Below are 23,269 nucleotides of genomic sequence, written 5' to 3'. Positions count from 1 at the left end.
ACATATAAGTGAAGTCATGCAGTATTTATCTTTCTCTGTCCGACTTACTTCATTTAGCATCGTACCTTCTAGGTCCGTCCATCCATATTGTTGCACAAGGAGGGAGCAAAGGGGAGTTGGATAGAGTCCCACTTGTTTGTTTTCGCTTTTGTTGCCTCTGCTTTTGGTGTCAAATCCAAAATATTGTCAACACCAACATGAAGGATCTTCCTGCCTTGGTTTTCTTCTAGGGTTTTTATAGTTTCATGCCCTCCCTGCCCTCACCTAAGTTAATACCAAATGATGGTCAAGTCTTTGATCCATTTTGAGTGAATTCTTATTTATGGTGTAAGATAGTGGTCCAGTTTCATTCTTTTGCGTTTGACAATCCAGTTTCCCGATGCCCATTTATTGAAGAAACCATCCTCTCCCCATTGTATAGTCTTGTCTCCTTTGTCATAAATTAATTGACCTTATATATGTGGGTTTATTTCTGGGCTCTCTATTCTGTTCCATTGATCTGTGTCTCTGCTTTTATGCCAATACCATGTTGTTTTGATTATTATAGCTTTGTAATACATTTTGAAATTCGGGAGAGTGATGCCACCAGCTTTGTTCTTCTTTCTTGAGATTGCTTTGGTTATTTGGGGTCTTTTTAAAAAACACTAATTTTCTATTTTAAAAATATTTTATTTATTTATTTGACAGAGAGCATGTGTGTGTGTTCATAGCAGGGGCAGCAGGCACGGGGAGAGGGAGAAGCAGGTTCCCTACTGATGTGGGACTTGATCCCAGGCTGACCCCGGCCTGGGTCGTGACCTGAGCTTAACTGATGCTTAACATGCTTAACCGATTGAGCCATCCAGATGCCCCTATTTGGGGTCTTTGTGTTTCCATACAGATTTTATAATTATTTATTCTATTTCTGTGAAAAACAGCATTAGAATTTTGATAGGGATTGCATTAAATTTGTAGATTACTTCTTTAGTATGGTTTTTTCTTTTTTTTTTTTTATGTAGTATGGATGTTTTAACAAGATTCTTTTAATTCATGAACACAAAGTATCCTTCCGTTTATTCATGTCATCACGCATCAGTGTCGTACAGTTTTCAGAATGCAGGTTTTTCACCTCCTTGGTTGAATATTTTTCCTAGATATATTATTCTTTTTGATGCAGTTGTAAATGGGATCGTTTTCTTAATTTCTTTCTCTTTGTTGTTAATGGACAGAAATGGCAGATTTGTGTATATTGATTTTGTATCCTGAAACTTTACTGAATTCATTTATTCGAACAGGGTTTTGGTGGAGTCTTCAAGGTTTTCTGTATATAGTGTCATGTCATCTGCAAATAGTGAAACTTTTACTTCTTCCTTTCCAGTTTCGATGCCTTTTACTTCTTTTTCTTGCCTAATTGCTCTGGCTAGGATTTCCGATACTACTATGTCGAATATGAGTCATGAGAGTGGGCATCCTTGTCTTGTTCAAATATCTTAGAGGTTAAGTTTTCAGCTTTTTACTGATGAGTATAAAGTTTGCTGTGGGCCATAGAGGTTTTTTTTTTTTTTTTTTAATTTTTTAAAGACTCATTTATTTTAGAGAAAGAGCAAGAGCATGAGTGGGAGAGCGAGAGAGAATCCCAAGTAGACCCCACACTGAGCTGAGCGCAGAGCCTGATGCGGGGCTCGATCCCATGACCCTGAGATCATGACCTGAGCCTGACCTGAAACCAAGATGATTAGCCACCTACTCCAACCAGGCAGGTGCTGCTGTGGGCCATAGAGTTTTGATAATTGCCTTTGAAATATGTTAAAATCTGTTGTTTTTTTTACATTTTATTTATTTATTAGAGAAAGAGAGACAGAGTGTGTGTGTGTGTGTGTGTGTGTGTGTGTAGGAGCAGAGGGAGAAGGACAGACTCTCACTGAGCTCAGAGCCGACACGGGCTTGATCCCAGGAGGCTGATGCGGAGCTGGATCTCAGGACCTTGAGATCACTACCTGAGCTGAGATCAAGAGTCTGATGCTTAGCTGACTGAATCAACTAGGCACCTCTGCTACTTCTTTTTTTTTTTTTTTTTTTTTAAGATTTTATTTATTTATTTGACAAAGATCACAAGTAGGCAGAGAGGCAGGCAGAGAGAGAGGGGGAAACAGGCCCCCAGTTGAGCAGAGAGCCCAATGTGGGGCTCGATCGCAGGGCCCTGAGATCATGACCTGAGCTGAAGGCAGAGGCTTTAACTTACTGAGCCACCCAGGTGCCCTTTTTTTTTGGCTTTTTACTTTGAAATAATTTCAACTTGACAGAGAAGTTGCAAGAGTGGTACATAGCACTCATATAATCTTCATCCATATTCCTTAATGTTAGATTCTGCTGTGTTGGCCATTCTATTGTTTTATTCCTTTTTATCTGACCTTTTTGAAAGTAGATTGTGGGCCTGATGCGCCATTACCCTCTGACAATTTTAGCACAGATTTCCTAAAAATAAGGACACTTTCTTGCATTACCAGGGTATTCCAATCAAAATTCAGAAATTAGTGTTCATACATTACTACCATCTAATTCTCAGGCTGCATAGGCAATTTGCTTACATTACCCATTTTAGGCCTAGGATAATGTGTTGTATTTCGTTTTCCTGTGTCTTCAGCATCTTTCAATGTGGAACAGCTTATGCAATCTCTCACGTTGTTGATATTTTTAAAGAATATTGTGGATTATTGCTCTGTAGAATGTTCTTCAATTTGGGCTTGTCTGATGCTTCTTCATGGCAGGAACACCAAGAAGTAAATGGTCAGTGTAGTCCTATGCACGTGATGCCCACTTGTCTCATTACTGGTGGTGGTGACTTCTATCACTTGGTTAAGATGGTGTCTACCGGGTTTCTCCATTTTAGACTTAATTATTAATTTCTAAAAAGTTTTTGCCACTTATTCTTTTTTTTTTTTTAAAGATTTTATTTATTTATTTGACAGAGAGAGATCACAAGCAGGCAGAGAGGGAGGCAGAGAGAGAGAGGGAAGCAGGCTCCCCGCTAAGCAGAGAGCCCGATGCGGGGCTCGATCCCAGGACCCTGGAATCATGACCTGAGCTGAAGGCAGAGGCTTTAACCCACTGAGACACCCAGGCGCCCCGCCACTTATTCTTTTAAGTTAATATCTTGTTTATCTTTTTTTCTTTTTTTTAAAGATTTTTTTAAAAAATTTATTTGACAGATCACGAGTAGGGAGAGAGGCAGGCAGAGAGAGAGAGGAGGAGGAGGCAGGCTCCCTGCTGAGGAGAGAGCCCAATGCGGGACTCGATCCCAGGACCCTGAGATCATGACCTGAGCTGAAGGCAGAGGCTTTAACCACTGAGCCACCCAAGTGCCCCAATATCTTGTTTATCTTAATATAAGTTTATCTTATCATTAGAAGCCACCCGCCTTCACAGTCTCATTAGGCAACGGTAATGCAGTTGATTTTGATCTCTTTATTATGCATCTTACAACTTGCCCTTAGTACCTTTGAGTTGGACTTTCTACTTTTGTAAAACTATCTGTATATACATTTTATTACTTTTCTTTATCTGTGCTCCCCTCCCACACCTTTGATAGCTGTTATTAGTATGTGATGAGCCATCTCTTTTTAGTGTCTTATTTTAACAGGAATGAATTTACTGGGCTTTGATGGTAAGCAGAGTTGCTTGTGGATGTAGTTTTTTAGAAGTTTAGTAAATAAAATACAGAATTTTATTTTATTTTTATTTTAGTTTTTAAAAGATTATTTATGTATTTGAGAGAGAGAGAGAGAGAGAGAGAGAGAGAGCATGCACACAAGCAGGAGGGAGAGGCAGAGGGAGAGGGAGGAGTAGGCTCCCTGCTGAGCAAGGAGCCCAATGCCAGGTGTGATCCCAGGATGCAGAGACCATGATCTGAGCCGAAGTCAGATGCTTAACAAACTAAGCCACCCAGGCACCCCTGAATCTTAAAATACGTATTACTGCTATCCCAATTTTAAGGAATTTAATTAAGAATAAAGTTGATAGATGCTTCAGTTTATATTAAATAAGGATATTAAAGTTTTTTAAAAGGATGGTTTGAATTGCAATGTTTCTTGTTTTGATACAGTAAATTAGAGATAGGATGTTGAATTTTAAACTCCGATTATTGATTATGTGATTTATCCTTTTGGTGGAGTGGCAGTTCCAGAGTTAGGACCAAGCAAAGGGATGTGAGATTTGTTTTAACTAGAGGGAAATAAGGCTGGGAGGGCAAATTGGGTCTAGTTTCCTTCCACGAAGGAATGTGGCTTATTGTCTCTTTCTTTTTCTGTTTTTTTTTTTTTTTTTTAAATATTTTATTTATTTATTTGACAGACAGAGATCACAAGTAGGCAGAGAGGCAGGCAGAGAGAGAGGAGGAAGCAGGCTCCCCGCTGAGCAGAGAGCCTGACGCGGGACTCGATCCCATGACCCTGGGATCATGACCTGAGCCAAAGGCGAATGCTTAACCCGCTGAGCCACCCAGGCATCCTTTATTGTCCTTTCTTATTGTTTTTTCAAGTCACATTCCTGACTGGTTTCCTTATCTTCCAAAGTCCATCATCAACAAAGTGGCTTGAAAACTTGTACTATTTCCCTTTTTTAGGATAAAGTATAAAGTTCATTTGGAATATAAGACCTTTGGTTACCCCATTACCACACCAGACCCCATGCAATTTTGAACCTGCTGTTCCTAGGCAGTATGTCTTTGCATATCTGGTTTTGTTTTTCTGAAAATTTCCTCTTTCTCACCTTGTCTCCTCCAAATGATTCTCCTGAATTTTACTCAAAAGCTTTGTCTCTTCCTGGTAACCCTCCCAAACCTCCTTTGAGGGCCTCCAGCTGTCCATGCTTTCCACTCGTCATGGTGCAAATGGTTCCTGCATCTGGCCAATGACTAGAACTGGCTGGGCTTGGGGGACCTTTGGAAAAGGCCAACCAGTTGCATTCTATCTTGGCTTCCTCTGATTCAGCCATTGAATGGGGCTTTGCCATCTGTTGGTCTTGGTTTTAAAACTCTCCAGGTTGAGATTGGGATTTTGATATTTGGTCAGGGTTGGGACTTTTGGTGTAAGTCCCAGATGAGAGTCTCCTGATGGTCTTGCCAGGCACACTGTATGGCACAGTCTCCAACTTGAGCCTGTGTCTGCATCACCTGGGGGAGTTGGTAGGGTACAGAGGGCTGGCCCCACTCCAGAGCTTCTGACTCAGGGGTCTGCGATGGGGCCCAAAGGTCTGCATTTCCAGCAGAGATGCTAATGCTGCTGGTCTGGGGAGCCCACTTTGAGAATCTGTGCTGGATAGGGGATCAGTCACTGGTAAGTGACCAGAAAAAAGACAAGAAGTTGATCTTCTGCAGAGCTCACGATCACCCTTGTCATGTCCTACTGTCATTCTTAAACATAAATCCCCTGCTTGCCGGACCTGGGCTGTGAGCTCCTGGAGAGGAATTGGACTAACAAACAGAGAAATGGGTTTGTACCATTATCCTTGTTTTGGTGGCTAGGGGACTGTTATCAGTGCCCTGTGGTGACTGTCTGGGGCCAACATTTGAAGGGAAGTGGCTTTTCTAGAAAGAGAAAAGGCTCAGGACAATGGTTCTGACCCAAGGGATTTTGCCACCCCGGCCACGTCTGGAGACATTTTTGGTTGTCACAACCTGGGAAGGGGAGATGCTACTGGCATCATGACGATAGAGTCTGGGGGTGCTGCTGGCCGTTCTGGAGTACACAGGACAGCCCCTGTACCTAAGATGTGTCCAGTCCCGAGGTCGGCAGTGCCAAGCTTAAGAACTCCTGCTTTTAGGGGAAGGGGGTTCCAATGAGCTAGTGTGGGTCTGACCATGAGATCCATGGGCCTCTCTTTTGTCCCTCACCCCAGGCCCTGCTCTTGGTCTCCTTGACCCTGAGAACCCCACTTCCCTCCACCCCTTGTCCCCCCAGCTCTGCCCTGATGGAGCCCCCAGTGACAGGCGGGCAGAATCTCCAGGGAAAATTAACCCAATGACTAATAATTAGCCACAGCTAAGAGTGCGTTAAAATGTATCCTTTGAGCAATAAATGACTTATTTAATTGGGGCTCGGGCACTTGTTGAATGATTTACTGACCTCGGCTGACCTGCACATTCCCCTTGCATATAAGAGCTCACAGAGGGTTGTCTGAGTGTCCTCTGTCCCCACTTCTCATCCAGGGGAGAGCCGTGCATTCACTTACTCAGAATGACCCACTCTGGGCCAGGCATGGGGAACACCGTAGAAAAACTGTGTCTTGCTGTCATGGAGCTCTTGTTCTAGAAGGGAGAGAGACAGAAAAAGTGGATTTTTTTTCTCTGAACATATAAATTGTAGTAAAGGGGTAAAGAAAGAAGAGGGAAATAAAGTGGGGAATCAGGGTGTGTTTGGTTTTTTAAGAGCAGGTAGCCTGGGCCTTGCTGTGGGGGTGACCATGAGTTTGGGACCCGGAGGAGAAGAGAAGGTGCCATCGTGGGAGCAAATGGGGAAGAGTGTTTGTTCTCAGGAAAGGGAGCGGCAAGCGGGGACTTGGGACCACCGCAGGCGGAACACTGAGCTGGGGGGGGCCTGGGCGGGAGATGCAGCTGGTGAGCCGGGAGGGCCCCGGGCACACGTGACCCCGTGAGGAGATTGGGCATCATTCTGCTGCACGGGAATCACATGGCCTTGTGTTTTGAAGAAGTCATTCTGGCTTTTCTGTCGAAGGACCCGGAAACTGAGAGTGCGAGCAGGCGGGCCAGTGAGCCGCTGTGGTTCACTGAGACAGGTGGGTGGGGTCAGCAGGTCAGCCGGGGACGAGCTGATGGGTTGAGTTGATGCGTTGGCCAAGGGGAAGGGAGGCGTCTGGGGATGACTGGGTTTCCAGTTTAAGCGGTGAGCTCTTTGAGGTTGACACTTATAGATCGGGGGAAGACAGGTTTGGCAGGGAAATCGCGAGTTCCGTTGTGGAAGTTAGAAGGGGCTGCCTCTTGGCATCTGACAGGAGGTGACAAGTAAGTGCTTTGCTGTAGGAGTCTGGGGTGTGGCGGGAGGGGCCTGGCTGTCGGCAGTTGGGTGGTATTGGAAGGCCGGGGATGGACAGCTGTCCCCTAGGGAAAGCACGAGATTGCCCTCCAGTCATTGGCTTGCTGAGTGAGTACAGGGATGGCAGGTGAGCGATCACAGCCATCGGTGAGTGCTACAGAGGTCCGAAAGGCCATCCTTGATGTGTTCATCAGAAAAGTGAGAGGCAGGGGCACCTGGGTGGCTCAGTCATTGAGCATCTGCCTTCGGCTCAGTTCATGATTCCAGGGTCCTGGGATTGAGCCCCACTTGGGCTCCCTGCTCATTGGGAAACCTGCTTCTCCCTCTCCCACTCCCCCTGCTTGTGTTCCCTCTTGCTGTGTCTCTCTCTGTCAAATAAATAAATAAAATCTTAAAAAAAAAAAGATTGAGAGGCAGGAAGGTTCCAGAAGGATCAAGAATGTGAGCGGCTGGGGTTTGGGGTGCTCTTTGTATTCAGTGTGAACATCACTTAGAATGATGCAAGGAGTTGGTGGGGGGGACCTGGTCTGCTGAAGTCCCAAGGAATGACAGAGTGACAGAATGTGTCAGATGTAGCAGTAATAGCAGGTGTGGGGGGTATAGACAGCTAGGGGGCACAGGCAGGGCATGGGGCTAGAAAATGGAGTTGGGAAACTGCAGGGCCATCTCGAAGCTTCGAGGAAGCTGTTTCCCCAGGGGCCTGCCAGGGCTCTGCTAAGAGGGCAGAGCTGAGGGCACAGGGCAGTTTGCCAGTCAAAGGCGGGAGTTACAGAGAGCTTTGGGGAGGGCTGGGAGGGAGGGCTGGGGCCAGAGGCCAGACTGTAGGTGGTGGCTTGGAAGGAAGAGCTTCCTTTATGGGGACAAAGTGTCCTCCTTTATGGGGGATGTGGTTCAGCAGTTTGGAAACAGAAGTGCCTGTTTCACTGAACCAGCCCGTTGGCCAGATGATCAGGGAAGAGACAGCACCAGGCACTCTCGGGCTCAGAAGGGGATCTTGGGGATGGTTGGATCGTGTGGCTAGCGCTGGCCGGGCTCACTCTAGTGACTTCGTAGGACATCACCCACTGCTTGTCTCGTCCTTGCTAGTTCCAGCCAGTGGTGCTTTAATCCCTTCCCAGTCTTGGGAGCTGGCCTACAGGAGCAGTGGCTTACTCGTGGTTCTTCTTACTGGTACTGAATTGTGTGTAAGATTTTTTTTAATAGAAGGGAATTAGGATGGTAATCCATGCGTGATGGTTGTATGGTCTTGGGGTTGGTGGTGGTGCCGGGAGATGTGTGGAGACGAGGAGCACGAGGATGAAGAGGTGTTGGGTCAGCTGGTAGGAGAGGAGGAAGACAGGAAGGCCAGCCAGTGAGCCCTGGAAGCTCCAAAGTCGACGTCAGAAGCCTCTGCAGAGTCCATAGCTTGGAGGGGGGATGGAGGGCGCAGAGTGAGCTGGGGGAGTGACCCGTTTTGAGGACAGCTCACCTGCAGGGTGGGGGTTCTGACCTTGCAGCCGGTAGATTCTTGCCCTGGCTGCCTTCCCGTGCACCTGTGCCCAGGCTCTGTGACGAGCCAGGCTCTGTGTTTGGTCATGCAGGTGGCAAGTGGTATGTGAATCGTGCCCCAAGGGGCTGACAGTCCGGCAGTCTGGGACTGGAGGAAATCCCCCTGCTGTGTTCAGGGCTCTGCAGGAGGCAGGAAGGAGAGCGAGGAAGCTGGGAGGGAAGGGTGTTGGGGCAGAGCTGAGTTGCAAGATGGCTCATTCGGCGGTGGTCTGGAATTGTCGACTGAGTATCCCTGGGGGTACATTGGGAGTCAGAGGTCTTTGATTCAGGTCTACATGTCCAGGTCCTTACCTAGCTGGTAGCACAAAGTAGGCTTGCCATCGGATGGAAAAGAAAACCGTCAGAAAAAAAGAAAACCTCTTGTTGGTGTCTGTGGCGCTCAGCCTGGCTTTTTGGGATTTGGGCACTGAAGGGGGTGGGGAGGGTCTTTAAATCAAGAGCTGGGGTAAAAGAAGTTTTTCTTAATTGAGTGACTTCATCTAAGTTATTAGAGCCTTTTTAAGGGGCTCTAATGTGATGTGATTTCCTAAGAGCTTTGTCATCGTCAAGGCTGGTATTTGGTGGGTCTTTGTAGGGACCATAGCAGCCCCACGTGGTGGTCTCCCCGTTTGCCGGAGGTCAGTACTGAGGGGTCCTATGGGTAGTTCAAGGTCATACAACCAGAAGGTTGGCACAGTTGAGGTTCACCTATGGCACATCTGGCAGAATTTTATTTCTCATTAACTTCTAAAAAATGGTGGTAAAATACAGTTAACATACAGTTTACCATCTTAACCATTTATAAGTGCACGGTTGGGGTGGTAAGCTCGCTCACGTTGTTATGCAGCCCGTCTCCGGGACCCTTTTCATCTTGCATCAGTGTTTCATTAAGCATGGAATCCCCATTTCCCCTCGCCTCCCAGCCCCTGGCAACCGCAGTTCTGCTTGCTGTCTGTATTAGACTAAGTACCTCGAGTAAGTGGAATCTTTACGTCTGTCCTTGGCGGTGGCACCATTTTGCATTTCCCAATGGCCGCAGGCAAGGGCTCTGCCACATCCTCGCCAAACTCGTTAAGTATTTCTTTTTTGATGGTCGCCATGCTCCTATGTGTGAGGTTCTGTCTCACTGGGGTTTGGATTTCCTTTTCTTCAGTGATGAGCATCTTTTCCTCTGCCAGCAGAATTTCAAAGATAGCCTTTCAGGGCACAGTGTCATCATCTGGGTACGTCCCACTGCTAATTGCCTCAGCATTTTCCACAGGGAAAACCACCCAGTACGGTTCAAACCTGTTTGGTGGGAAAGCTCACACGGATTGATGCTTTTGTCTGGGAAGGAAACTGAGATGCAGAGGTATTGGCTGACCCACACACAGTCGTGGAGGTCCTGATCTTGGAGCGGGGAGCAGTCCCGGACCGTGGGGTCCCCAGTACCGTTGCTGGGGCTAGAGCCCAGCCTTCACCTCCTGGACTGGGGTTCTTCAGGGGCACCAAGCTACCAGGATTAGCAAAACCTGAAGCTCAGTTTCTCTCTTTGCTTCCTTTGTGATTCATGGAATTCATTGATTCAACAGCGAAACATTCCTGAGCTGCCCTTCGGTGCCCCGTATTGTGCTAGGGATAAGGCCCTGAATAAGAGAAATAGGAAGGAGGTCTACTTTCCCGAGTTGTCGTCTGGCCTCTGGAATGTCCTTACTGGCAACATCAGTGAGATGCTGTTCACTTCTGGGCTGTGTCTGCGTTCATTATTGTCATTTCTGGAACATATAATCCATCTGCTAGGGCTCTGTAGATCTTTGGTATGGTTGTTTGCTTTTCATAATTAGTAACTTGTAGAGCTCATTGAAATTATATAAATTCCGTGGTGCACATCACGCTTTGACCCATGAGTTTTAACTTCATTGGTCATTCCCTAATTCCGCGGTTCCTTCTGTATTTGCATTCTAGAATTTGCCGTCCCTCCCGTTTATGTGGCAGTAAGGATTCATGGATTCTTCTGTTCCTTGATGGTGTGACTCATTGCTATTTATTTATTTGATGCTGGAAGTATCCTGGATTTGTCTGGCGAGAGCCCTTCGAGCTGTCTCCTCTGGCCTTCAGGCACATCCTCGTGATTCCCGGAGCGCTTCCTTGTTTTATGGTGTGCGACGTTCCAGGCCCGTCTTGTACTTCTCTCTGCCTGTCCTGTGTTGGTGTCAGCCTGTGGAAGAGGCGCTGTCTCTAGGAATGACTTGGACCCTGCTCGCCCCTGGGGGCACTCCGCACCAGGCCCTGTAGGCGTTTTGCTCTAGCAGCTATGCCTGTGGCCAGACCAGCCCTTGCAGTTTCCTGGGGTTGCAAGTCGGGTCTCAGCAATGGCCTTTAGGGAACTTAAGAAAAGAGGTCTATTACTCACGGGTCCTACAGGGTGCAGGGCGTGCCTGGAGCGTGCCTGGGGCCCACATGGGCCAGCTGCTGGGAGCATGCAGGCACACACACTGGGATCTGGGCTTCCACCTTTAAAGATTTTATTTATTTATTTATTTGACACAGAGAGAGAGACAGTGAGAGAGGGAACACAAGCAGGGGGCATGGGAGAGGGAGAAGCAGGCTTCCTGCTGAGCAGGGAGCCCGATGCGGGACTCGATCCCGGGACTCTGGGACCGTGACAGGAGCTGAAGTCAGACGCTTAACGACGGACCCACCCAAGCGCCCCTGGGCTTCTGCCTTTACTCCTTCTGTCGAGGAGTGGGGTGCCTGGAGTTTCGTGAGTTCACTCTTTATTGGTGAATTTAAAACATAAGAGGGAATTAAAGCCCAGGAATGGAAAAGCCAGTGGCCAGAGGGTCAGTTATCTAGGTCAACGTGAGCGTCCTAAAAGAGGAGGGACCACTAGCTACTGTCCGGGTGGCCTGGCTCTTTATTTCGTATGGCTGGCAATGTCTTCCTTTGAGACGGACATCTTTGAAGTGGCTGCCCTGGCAATCAAAAGGTTAATGTCAGGCATTTAAATTACAGTTAGGAAAGCTAATCGTTAGGGGCGCTCATAAACCTCCCCAACCTTGGAATCGGACATTTTTAGGAGACCTGGTTCCTTACTTAGGGAAGAAAGGTAGGAAAGTACTCAGATCTGGGTGAAGGGGGCTGAAAGGCACAAACATCTAGTTATAAAATTAAGTCGTGGTGATGTCATGGACGACATGCTGACGATAGTTAATAATTCTGTATTGTGTATTTGAAAGTTGCTAAGAGTAGCTTTTAAAAGTTCTCATCATAAGAAAAACTTTTTTTGTAACTATGTATGGTAAAAAAAATAAAAAATCCAAGATTTGGGCCCCAGAATACATTTTTTTATATTATTTTTTATTACGTTATGTTAGTCACCATATAGTACATCATTAGTTTGAAAGTTGCTAAGAGAGTAGCTTTTAAAAGTTCTCATCATAAGAAAAACTTTTTGTAACTATGTATGGTAAAAAAAAAAAAATCCAAGATTTGGGCCCCAGAATACATTTATATATATATATATATATTTTTTTTTTAAAGATTTTTATTTATTTCTTTGACAGAGACAGACCACAAGTAGGCAGAGAGGCAGGCAGAGAGAGAGGAAGGGAAGCAGGCTCCCTGCCGAGCAGAGAGCCCGATGCAGGGCTCGATCCCAGGACCCTGAGATCATGACCTGAGCTGAAGGCAGAGGCTTTAACCCACTGAGCCACCCAGGCGCTCCTATATTATTTTTTATCATGTTAGTCACCATATAGTACATCATTAGTTTTTGATGTCGTGTTCCAAGATTCATTGTTCACATAGAACACCCCGTGCTCCATGCAATATGGAGCCCTCCTTGATACCCATCACTGGGACAACCATCCTCCCACCCCCTCCCCTCCAAAACTCTCAGTTTATTTCTCAGAGTCCATAGTCTGTCATGGTTTGTCTCCCTCTCCGATTTCCCCCAACTCACTTTTCCTTTCCTTCTCCTAATGTCCTCCATGTTATTCCTTATGCTCCATAAGTAAGTGAAACCATATGATAATTGACTCTCTCTGCTTGACTTATTTCACTCAGCATAATCTCCTCCAGTTCCATCCACGTTGATGGAAAAGCTGGGTATCCATCCTTTCTGATGGCTGAGTAATATTCCATTGTGTATATGGACCACATCTTCTTTATCCGTTTGTCTGTTGGAGGGCGTCTCGGTTCCTTCCACAGTTTGGCTATCGTGGCCATTGCTGCTGTGAACATTGGGGTACTGATGGCCTTTCTTTTCACTACATCTGTATCTTTGGGGTAAATACCCAGGAGTGCGATTGCTGGGTCATAGAGTATACTTTTTACTTCTGGTATGTCCCTGCTTCTGGGACTTCTCAGTGGATAGAGCTTTGTTGGCGCGTACGCGTGTGTATGTGTGTAAGCACGTATTCATTCCTTCCCAATATCTCTAATGTAGACCTTCAAAAAACTGAAGTGTAGTTGTCCCACGTTGTCACATTTGTTTCAGCTGTGCCATGTTGCCCTTTGATGACTCCGTGGGTTGTGCTGTGCTCACCCCAGGTGTGGCTGCCGTCTGCCACCACACACCACAATTACAACACCGCTGACTCGATTCCCTATGCTGTGCCTTTCCTCCCTGTGACTTACTCGTGCTCTGTAACTGGAAGCCTGCACCCCCAACCCCTCTTTGTTGCACACTCCCTTCCCCCGTCCCTCCAGCAACATCCGTTTGTTTTCTGTATTGATGGGTCTGTTTCCAGTGTTTTTAGATTCTACACAGAAGTGAAATCATATGCTATTTTGTTTTATAGATTTTTTTAAACCCCATCAATGTGGGATTCTAATTAGACAGATGCCTAATTTGTCTTAATTCTTCACAGGTGGCTGAACCCCTTGTTTAAAATTGGGCACAAACGGAGGTTAGAGGAAGATGACATGTATTCGGTGCTTCCAGAAGATCGCTCGAAGCATCTGGGAGAGGAGTTGCAAGGGTAAGCCCCAGGCGGGAAGGAGAAGGGTACAGAGGAGTGAGAATTTCTTCTAAGTGAGTGTCTCATGGTTTGAGAGGGTTTCTGCCTTCCCCTAGGCCCTTCTGGAGCCTCCTTCCCTCCTGTTGTGCCCTGCCCTCCCCCTAGGCTGTCCCCAGGCTTAGCCTCCTTTGGTGGCTCGGGGATGACCTGTCTTTCCTGTGCTTTTGTGGTGTGGAGCTTGCCAGCCTCAAAGGCCCTGGATACCAGGCTCTGTCCCCAGAGATGGTCTCGCCGGAGGAGGCCGTCTTTGTGCCTGTCTGGCTTCCTGGCCTGTGCCTGGCGCTGTTAGTCCAGCCACGCTTGGCCGCGACTTGTTTCCTGAGACTGAAACTATTCCCCACAAGGCATGTTTTTTCTGCTGTTTCAGATTCCGCCCCACACGTCTTTCATGATGGCCGGGGGCTGCAAACAGTTATCCAGGGCCAGGGAGGCAGCCCCGGGGGGGCTGTCAGCCACCTCCCCTGTTCTGCCTTCTGGTCAGACAAGCTGTTTCTCATCGTGCTTGGTTTTTCTCCTCACAGGTGCTGGGATAAAGAAGTTTCGAGAGCCGAGAAAGATGCACGGAAGCCTTCTTTAACGAAAGCCATCATAAAGTGTTACTGGAAATCCTATGTAGTTCTGGGAGTTTTTACGCTCATTGAGGTGAAAGCTTTCATGGGCTCGTGTGTTGTTTTCCTCGTGTGGGTGGGCACTGAGGTGGGCGGCATACTTGGGGACAGAGGCAAGTGACCGCAGCGTCTGAGGAGAGCGCACATCTAGGAAATGTGATGCCTGTGGCTCAGCGGTTGTGCTCATCTTCAGAATGGGCGGATACTCGGGTGGGAGGCATTACTATTTTTCTTTTAACGAATTGAAAGGCCGTATTGTGGGAGGATGGGGCCCAGAAGTTTTATGCCCTGTTAGGATGCTATTGGCTCTCAGTAAATGTTATAAATGCTAAGAGAGATCCTTGCCTGGGTGGCTCAGATGGTTAAGCATCTGCCTTTGGCTCAGGTCATGATCTCAGGGTCCTGGGATCGAGCCCCGCATCGGGTTCTCTGCTCAGCGGGAGCCTGCTTCTCCCTCTCCCACTGCCCCTGCTTGTGTTTCCTCTCTCACTGTATCCCTCTCCGTCAAAGAAATTAATAAAAAGTCTTAAAAAAAAAAAAGAAAAAGAGTGACCCTTGACCCAGAGAAGACTCCCCAGCCTCAAGGAATATGTGCCTTCTGATTTGGAGGAAGTAAATTTGGGTCAGAGCCCAGAATAACATGAAACAGTTTATTAGGTGTTTAGCAAATTACAGTGAACTTGACCAGGCCAAATCTGATAAATGCTTTCCCCGAGCAGGTTTTCTTGTGTTTCCCCTTCCAGGGGACCAGAACTCAGGGCCCTGTGTCTGGGCTGGAGCTGGCCAGAGCTTTCAAGGGTGCCTTGTTCTCTGGGCTGCCCCCTTTCCAGCTGGACACGTGTTCTGAGCCAAAACCCCCTCGGTGGAGGAGCTCTGGCTCCATGAATTCTGGAGGCTTCGGGCCCCACCCTATTCTGGTTTCCTGTCGCTAACTATTGGCGTGGATCGCTGCTTGGAAGAGGGAGCTTTGGTAGCGTGACACGGCAGCTACTCTAGGAGTGATCTGGAATGGAAGAGCAAAGGCAAAAAGCCAGGAGGTCGGTGACTCCATTAGCCCGATGGGCCTCAGTCAAGCTTATCCAGTAAAATTGTGTTCTCCTGGGCATAGTGCCAGTGAGAGCCGTGAGCGCCTACTGGTCCGGGCTGTGGGCTGCTGGAAGGGTGCCTCCGCTCCACCTGGCTGGCCCCGCTCTCTGTCGCACCATCATCCTGCCCTAGGGACGTTGATGGGCGTGTGAGTGTAGGAGAGTCGTAGGGGTGGGAGTTGCGGTTGCCGTGAAAAGGTGGTTTTAGGTGGAGAAGGGCGGTGAGTTGTCATAAGTGTGTTTTGTTGGGCGTGAGGTGGGTGGGCTGGCTGGTTTGTCTGCTTAAAGGCTCTGTTGTATCGAAGAGCAGTGGGAAGGTGCGTGATCCCTGCCCTGTGTAACTGCAGCAAACCAGTCAGTCAGGCGACAGGGGACGGATGGTTCTGGGAGACTGAAGTTGCCCTGGATGACAAAGGGGGTTGGCCAGAGGGTGGGGGCGAATACATGGGACACCGAGCAGCATCTAGATCTGCTGTGGCTTGTGACGGGGCCGGGTGGAGATGCAAAGCAGCAGGACTGTCTGGGGGCGGGGGTGGGGGTGGGAGAGGGGACAGGACACCCTGAGGCTGTCCCAGCCTGGCTTTGACCTGTGTACTGATGTCCCAGTGATGGTGTTTCTATGCCGTCACTATAGGTCTCCATTCGAAATACACAGGGTGACAAGCTGGGGTTTATTGTGGCCGGTGGGTGCGGGATTTCCGAGGAGATGTGGCTGCTGACCTTCCAGAGCAGAGTGCTGGTGGAGTCGACTTGTCGCGTGGCCTCGGAGCCTGGGCATGTGCCTGGGGCCCATGTCCCCTGTCTGCTTGGGCGTGGGCAGGGACCCGTGTCCTTGGAGTCCGGTGCTGGATCGTATCCGGAGCAGGCCTGCCTCTGCAGCCTCTGGTTCTCTCCTTTCTGTTGGCTGCCCAGGGCTGAAGAAGCTGAAGGTTGCGGCTCTCAAGCTTCTGGTTTTCCTCGCTGTTGTGGGCCGCTGCCTACGTGTATTACACTGCACTATACTCCGTGTATATACACTCTACTCGGTGTAGTATTACTACTACTGCCAGCTGCAGGGGCCGCAGAGACATAGTCGGTGGTAGTGTTGCTGGCCGCCGCAGAAGCTCGTATTCTGTAGTCACGGCAACAACAGTAGTCGTTCCTGCGAGTGGTAATAGCACTGGTAGTAGCAGTTTCGGCAGGGGCTCGTTCTCCTGGTGGTGGCAGCAGGGGCCACAACAGTACTGGCAGTGGTGTAGGGCTGTAGTAATAGTAGTAGTGTAGTAATGAGTACTTGAGAAATCTCAGAAACTGCTGAAAGGGGGCACCCGGCTGACTCCACAGGTCACGCATCTGCCTTCGGCTTAGGTCATGATTGCAGGGTCCTGAGATCGAGCCCTGCATTGGGCTTCCTGCTCAGCAGGGAGTCTGCTTTTCCCTCTCCCCCTGCTTATGTTTATGCTTGCTTTGTCTCTCTCTCTGTCAAAAAAATAACTTTAAGAAATCTTAAAAAAAAAAAAAAGATCTACATGTGATAATACTTTCATTCCTTTGGGCGGCTCAGACGAGAGGGTGAGTATCGCTTTTCTCCACACTGGAGGAAAGAGGCTGCATAGTGCCAGGTCGTTCCATGGAGTGCCCAGGGTCCCACAGAGCATGGAGGACAGAGCCGCGATTGGGCCGCGGGTGCTCCGACTTTAGACCATGAGCCTGACCACGTCCACGACTGGTAGCTCACCCGGTGGCAAGAAGGCTTGTCAAGAGCTCAGACTGCAGGGTCTCCAACACGTGCATCTTGAACTTGGCTTGCACATGAACATAGGATGCTAAGAACTCCCTGGGTAGGAAGTCAGACCGGGGACAGTAAATTTGGGCAGAGCTCTGGTGTCGGTGTCTCCTGGCTGCTGGAGATGGCTAGGGCGGACACCTGTGGCGTCTGTAGATGGGCCCGGAGACTTCAGAAGGCCCCCTTCTACTCTTGACGGTCCCTTCGTGGATGCGGGTGGGGCCGCCCTGGTGCCTGAGTTCGTAAACAGTCCCGCACGTGTGGAAGACCCCGCTCTTGATGAGCTCCTGGAGACTGACCAGCAGGAAGCCTGGGGCCTCTGATGGGACTCCGGTGATCCAGGCAGAGGCAGAGCTCTCTCTGTTGTGACTCGCAGGTGCCCCTGGCTCCCCTAGGAGAGATGGTGGCTGCGGGTCTCGGGTGGGTTTGCACTTGCTGGGTAAGGATGAGGACCCCAGGTCACTGGTGTGTGGCCGATCCCCCAGACGCAGGGCGTGCCGCCGGCCTGGGGCCGCACAGTGACAGTCTGCGGTGGAACCCAGCAGGGTGGGGGGCACACACACCCGGTGTGGGGATGCTGGGCTCCTACTGGGAGGACACTCACTGCTTTGTGCTGTGACGCAGTCAATATCTTGGTGGTTTCCACTAGAAAACGATTCGGTGGCCATGCTGGGTGTTCCCATTGTGTCTTTGAGAGGATGCCAGGGCTCTGCGTCTTGGTGGCCGGCACTCTGGCAGCCCACGGTGTGAGAGTACAACCAGAAGTAAACCTTGAATTTTTTTTTAAATTAAAAATAAAAAAAAAAATATTTTATTTATTTATTTATTTGACAAAGACACAGCAAAAGAGGGAACACAAGCAGGGGGAGTGGGAGAGGGAGAAGCAGGGAGCCCCATGGGACTCGATCCCAGGACCCTGGGATCACGACCTGAGCTGAAGACAGACACTTAACAGACTGAACCACCCAAGTGCTCCTAAACCTTGAATTTTTTCTGGCAGCAAAAGAAGTCTGAAATCCCACAAAATTCTCTGGCTTTTCTAGACTCGTCTGTTGGCACAATGCTGTTTTGGAGACACGAGAAATGATTTTGTGCGCCAGAGCTGGTAAGGCTCTGCTGCAGTTCAGAATCACTCTGAGGTGCTGTTCCGGGTTTTCAGTAGTTAAAGGTACTTTCTGCATTTCATGGGTTGCGGGCTAGTGTAATAGTTGATTTAACGAAGCAGTTTCCCATTTTGTGATCTTTCCTGCTGCTTGTTGGCCTTCGTATTTTAGGGAGTGGAAGATCTAAACTCAGTGGTAGGATTTTCTCAAAAGCTTGCAGCTCACGGATTATCTGCGGTTTGCAAGCACTGGAGTGTTCCCAAGCAACGCATGGGCAGGGCCTTCCCCGGGCGCTCCTGGCAGCCGCCAGTGGGGAGAGGCAGGGCGATGCAGGTGGGGGCGAGGCTTTGGAGGTTGGATTTCAAAGGAGTGAACATCTCGGTCCTGTGAGAACTGAACGCCTGTGAGGCTCGCAGAAACAAGCTCTGAGCCGATGTTGAGCGCGGGGGCGTTCCTGCGTGCGGGCAGGAACCGGGCTGGAGCAGCCAGCAGGCTCCCTGGGCGCCCGGCCCCTGTGTGCATCTCCGTGGGGACAGAGCAAGGGTCCTCCTGCCCAGAGCCGTGGGGGTGGGGAGGAGGCGCCTGAAGGCTCTTTACCGGGCAGACAGCAGCAGAGACTCCCTCCCCACACTGCCTGGGCCCTTCTCTGTGACAGTGACTTGGCCTTTGTCTGGGGCCACTTTTGCCAGTGGTTTCTGGTCCAGGTAGAGGCTGCAGGGAGGCAAAGGTTTGTCTTCATCTGAGGGCTGGAACTCAACTGCTGGGCAAGAAGTAAACCAAATCCTTTTGAGTCGTGTGTCCCCCCCCCCCCCCCCGCCCCCATGTCATTTGTGCTTCTCCTCAAGGCTGATTCCTTGAGTGTTGTCCCAGACCTTTGTGCATTTATGTCCCTACTCAGTTCCAAACTCCCTTCCCCTCTTTCTAACCCAGAGGGCTGAGGAGTGGCTGCTGGTTGCATTTAACCATTCAAAATGGTTAAATTAAAAAAACCAAAAAACCAAAAAACCAAAAAACTTCTGGCAACTCCTTAGAAAAGTTGGCTTTATGAGCAACTTTTCTCAAGAGTTCCTGTTCTCCCATTGTTGCCTGTTGGGGAGCTGTGGGTTTTCCAAGCCGTGTGCAAAACCGGTCTCTGCCTGAAGAGTGGACTGGGTCTCATCTTGGGACTCGTCTATAATGAGCGTGAGCTTAGTTTGTACTGACTGCGATGCTGGTGTTCGGACACCATGGGCTCGTGCATCCCATTTACCTGTCCCTGGATCCCTCTGAGGTACACCAGGCAGGAATTTCCAGGGATAAGGATACGGCGGCACAAGAGGGCATGGGAGGACTTAGGTCATGGGACGTGCAAGTCACCGGCCTGGTTTCTGAAGCAAAATGTTCCGACTGCCAGACGAGTGCCTGTTGCCTTCTGCCCTGACTCCTTCTTCTGCCAGGGCCACCGCCCACGATGGGCAGAGAGCTGAGAGGAGGTGTTTTTTCTCTGACAATGGTTCTGTGCTACAGTGTCCACTGCTTCATACGTGTTCACACACATGGTTTCTCCCCCACTGCCCCTGTCACTTTTTAGGAACACTTAAAAATAACAAGCCTAGAATATGATGGAAGGATAGCAGAGTATGCCATCCCAGAATATGCCACTTTGGGCTACAGATTATTTTGTGCTTATTAAACAGTTTTTTTTTTTTTTTTTTAAACTGGCTCCATGCCCAGTGTGGGGCCCGAAATCACAACCCTGAGGCCAAGAGTCTCATGTTCCACCAACCGAGCCAGCCAGGTGCCCCTGAGAAGATTGGTTTTGAGAAGCATCAGTCACAGAAATTCTGGAAACAGAGCAGAAGTTACCCTTCTGTAAGGGACAGTTAATTTTATAAAGGAGACCTATGTTTGTAAGAATGTCTCCCTCTTTGTGCCAGGCAGACGACGGTGGCTCTGAATCACAAGAGAGTCCTGTCAGCAGAGAACTCAGTCAGCACAGTCAGCCTTCCCCGTTTCCCATGCTTTTCCAGTTAAACACCCCCATGGCGGTGGCTCTGGCCCTGGGGGTTACTCCGTTTTCCTGGGGCTCTCCCATATATGCCGGAGGTATACCTGTTGATAAACTTGTGTTTGTTTCTCTCCTGTTAATCTGTCTTTTATTATAGTTTCTCAGGCCAGAGCTCAGAAGGGTTGAGGGAAAATGGCTATTCTTCTCCTGCAGATTAAGCTTGCCTGTCCCCCTAAGCCAGCCTCAGTGGGTATCAGCTCATGACCGGTCTTGACCCTTCTGTACCCCACTCACTCTCTTACTTCCCAAGAGTATTTCCAAGCAGTTCTTAGGTACTGCATCATTTTATCTGTATTTCATTTTATTTATTTAATTTCTTAAAAGATTTTGTTTATTTATATGTTTGACAGAGAGAGACACACAGAGAGAGGGAACATGAGCAGGGGGAGTGGGAGAGGGAGAAGCAGGCTTCCTGCTGAGCAGGGAGCCCGGTACGGGTTCGGTCCCAGGACCTAGGGATCATGACCTGAGCCAAAGGCAGATGCTTAACAACTGAGCCACCCAGGTGCCCCCTCATCTGTATTTTAGAATGTGTCTTTAAACGGACTCTTTCCCCTATATAATCTAAAGCCATTATTATGCATGATCATTAACACTGATCCTAGAAACCATCAGTATCTAGCTAGATCTCATCTTTCTTTTTTTCTCTCATTCTTTCTTTCTTTCTCTTTCTTCCTTCCTTCCTATCTCTTCTTTCTTTCTTTCTTTCTTTCTTTCTTTCTTTCTTTCTTTCTTTCTTTCTTTCTTTCTTTCTTTCTCCTTCCTTTCTTCCTTCCTTTCTGTCTTTCTTTCTTTCTTTCTTTCTTTCTTTCTTTCTTTCTTTCTTTCTTTCTTTCCTTTTTTCCTTTTTTCCCTTGCAGTTTGAATCCATATCCAGATCAGGTGCATTTGGTTGGCAGTGGTTGTCTAGGTTCCTTTCCATTCTCTTTCACTATAATTTTATTTATTTTTTCAAATCTAATACTCGACACCAAGTTGTTTGTCCTCGAGAGATCCCCATAGTCAGGACATGGCCCATACCTTAGGCTCTGTGTCATGGAATGTGTTCTTCTGGAACCTTGAATTAGTGGGTAGATCTAGAACCTGGATCTGACTCAATTTTTTTCCCCTTCCCTTCTCCTTTGCCGATTGATTTGGTAGGTCTGTTGGTGGGCCTCGCTGATTAGGTACCTCCTGTCTGCTTGTCTTTCTCGTGTGGGTGATGTGAGGAGTGCTGTTCGTGATCGTTGCTCAAGAGCTGTTAATTGACTGGATGGTCACAGAATGTGGGGGTTCTCATTCTTCTTGGGTTCATTCACTGCTTTTCCCCTGTTAACCTTAACATAGAACTTCCCACTTACATTACCAGCAAAAAGGGTTTATTCAGGAATGGCAGCCTGTTGCATTCTGGGACAAACAAGCTCTGGCCAAACCGTAGGCCAGTCCGCCCAACGCTCTTTTATGGGAGAAAGCAGGAAGTTGGGAGGGACTGTTCTAAACAGGCTGACCTTTTGGCTGTTAGGTTTGACTCGATCATTTTCTCTTTGTCTGATAGCTTCTTTCTGTTTCCTCTGCTTGCTTTCTTTTCTCCTGGATCAGGCGTGGTGGGGTTGGGTAAGAAATGTTTCCACTGCATGGAGCAAGTTGTGGCATCTAGCCGTGTAATAAGTTACCCCAATAAGAAGCAAGAGTAGGGTTCAGACGTCTGGTGTTTCAGGGAGCTGAGTGCCCAGTGCTCCATTAAGAAGTACCTGCTTCAGAGACTCTGAAACTCTGATAGGACCTTGAACCAAGGGGTGTTGTGGTATCATATTGGGCTCTTCTAAAAACCCCTTATGGTTTTACAGTCAAGAAGAAATCTTGTGAAGGAATAATAAAAACCGTATTCTCAGCTGGTTTGTGGGAAGAATCTTCACCAGGCAGAGATGACTGTCAAAAGATGGGCGTGTTTGCTCAAGTAATTTTTGACCTCGTTCCTGCTCTCCAGAAAGTTTTAATATGGTTACTTTCAGGTTTAATAATACATATTTTCCTGGTTTTATTTCTTCGTAGTTGAGGGTAAGGATCAAGAATAGACAGATGAGTGGGGAGGTAGGGGCCTCGAGCTGGCATTACTCATTAGTGAGTGTGTTTGATTGATGAATTATTAAGTACTGTCAGCAGAAAAATCCCAGTGTTTGGCGGTAATGCCCTGCCTTTATTTTGTGTGTTTTTTTTTTTTTTTTAATTTAAGATTTTATGTATTTATTTGTCAGAGAGAGTGAGCACAGGCAGACAGAGTGGCAGGCAGGGGCAGAGGGAGGAGCAGGCTCCCTGCTGAGCAAGGAGCCCGATGCGGGACTCGATCCCAGGATGCTGGGATCATGACCCGAGCTGAAGGCAGCTGCTCAACCGAGAAACCCAGGCGTCCCTAATTTGTGTTCTTTCCCCCTGGATTTGCATCTGTCTGTTTTCTGTCTGATGGGTGACTCTGATGGTATTTTCCTATATCCACACCCATGCTAGGCTCAGATGGAGAGCCAAGGACCAGTCAACAGGCACTGAGTCCCAGAGACGATCCTGTTTTAGGGAAGTTTGGGCCAGCAGGTGTTAGCTCTGGGGTCCCGGTTGGCAGCCCCAGGGTGATGTGCTGCTGACCTGGGCTGGGACCGCCCACGTGTACAGTTTGATGTTCTCGCTTCACCATTTTAGCCTCCAGATTTTCATCTCGGTGATCCCATCAGCTGTTCTGTGGCCTGCTATATTCGGGTTGCTTTCATAAACTCAGTGCTTCTTGGGATGAAAGATGGGGCCTGCTGGACACGCAGCAGTGAGCCTTTGTGTTTTTGAGATCTGATTGTCTTCCGTGAGCAGCGTTTCCTTGTAGTACAAAAGGGCCATGACCTCCTGAAAGGCGAGGCTGACGGTGAAGGTTGAGAACAGGTGTATGCATGCGTGTGGTGTTGGGGTTCATAATGTTACATCCATCTCAGGGACGGGAACCGCTTTCTGTCAATATCCTGAAGGGGCACTGGTTGGTTGAGGAGAAAATGCATGTTAGCTGCGTCTCGGGTTTGGCTTTTTGGGGTTCCCTTGCCCTTCTGTGCTGTGGGTTCCTCACTCGGGATAGATAGAGGAGAGCCAC

General features: G+C 48.5%; 1 protein-coding gene across 5 annotated transcripts in view; it reads left to right on the top strand.

The window, feature by feature from the left end:
- LOC111146955 (ATP binding cassette subfamily C member 4) overlaps positions 1–23,269 on the top strand; it is a 245,289-nt gene that overhangs the window by 28,519 nt on the left and 193,501 nt on the right. For 4 of the 5 annotated variants that reach the window (XM_022502717.1, XM_022502716.1, XM_022502715.1 and 1 more), the window contains exons 2-3: positions 13,409–13,519; positions 14,080–14,200. In XM_022502717.1, coding sequence (XP_022358425.1) covers positions 13,409–13,519; positions 14,080–14,200 — 232 coding nt within the window. Of the gene's footprint in view, positions 1–7,980; positions 8,199–13,408; positions 13,520–14,079; positions 14,201–23,269 lie in introns of those variants that run through there. The other variant, XM_022502714.1, reaches the window with a different exon arrangement.

This window comes from Enhydra lutris, unplaced genomic scaffold (genome assembly GCF_002288905.1).
Source record: "Enhydra lutris kenyoni isolate GAN:26980312 unplaced genomic scaffold, ASM228890v2 scaffoldscaffold15, whole genome shotgun sequence".
NCBI classification, from domain to species: Eukaryota; Metazoa; Chordata; class Mammalia; order Carnivora; family Mustelidae; genus Enhydra; species Enhydra lutris.
This window is presented reverse-complemented; position numbering and strand designations above follow the sequence as displayed.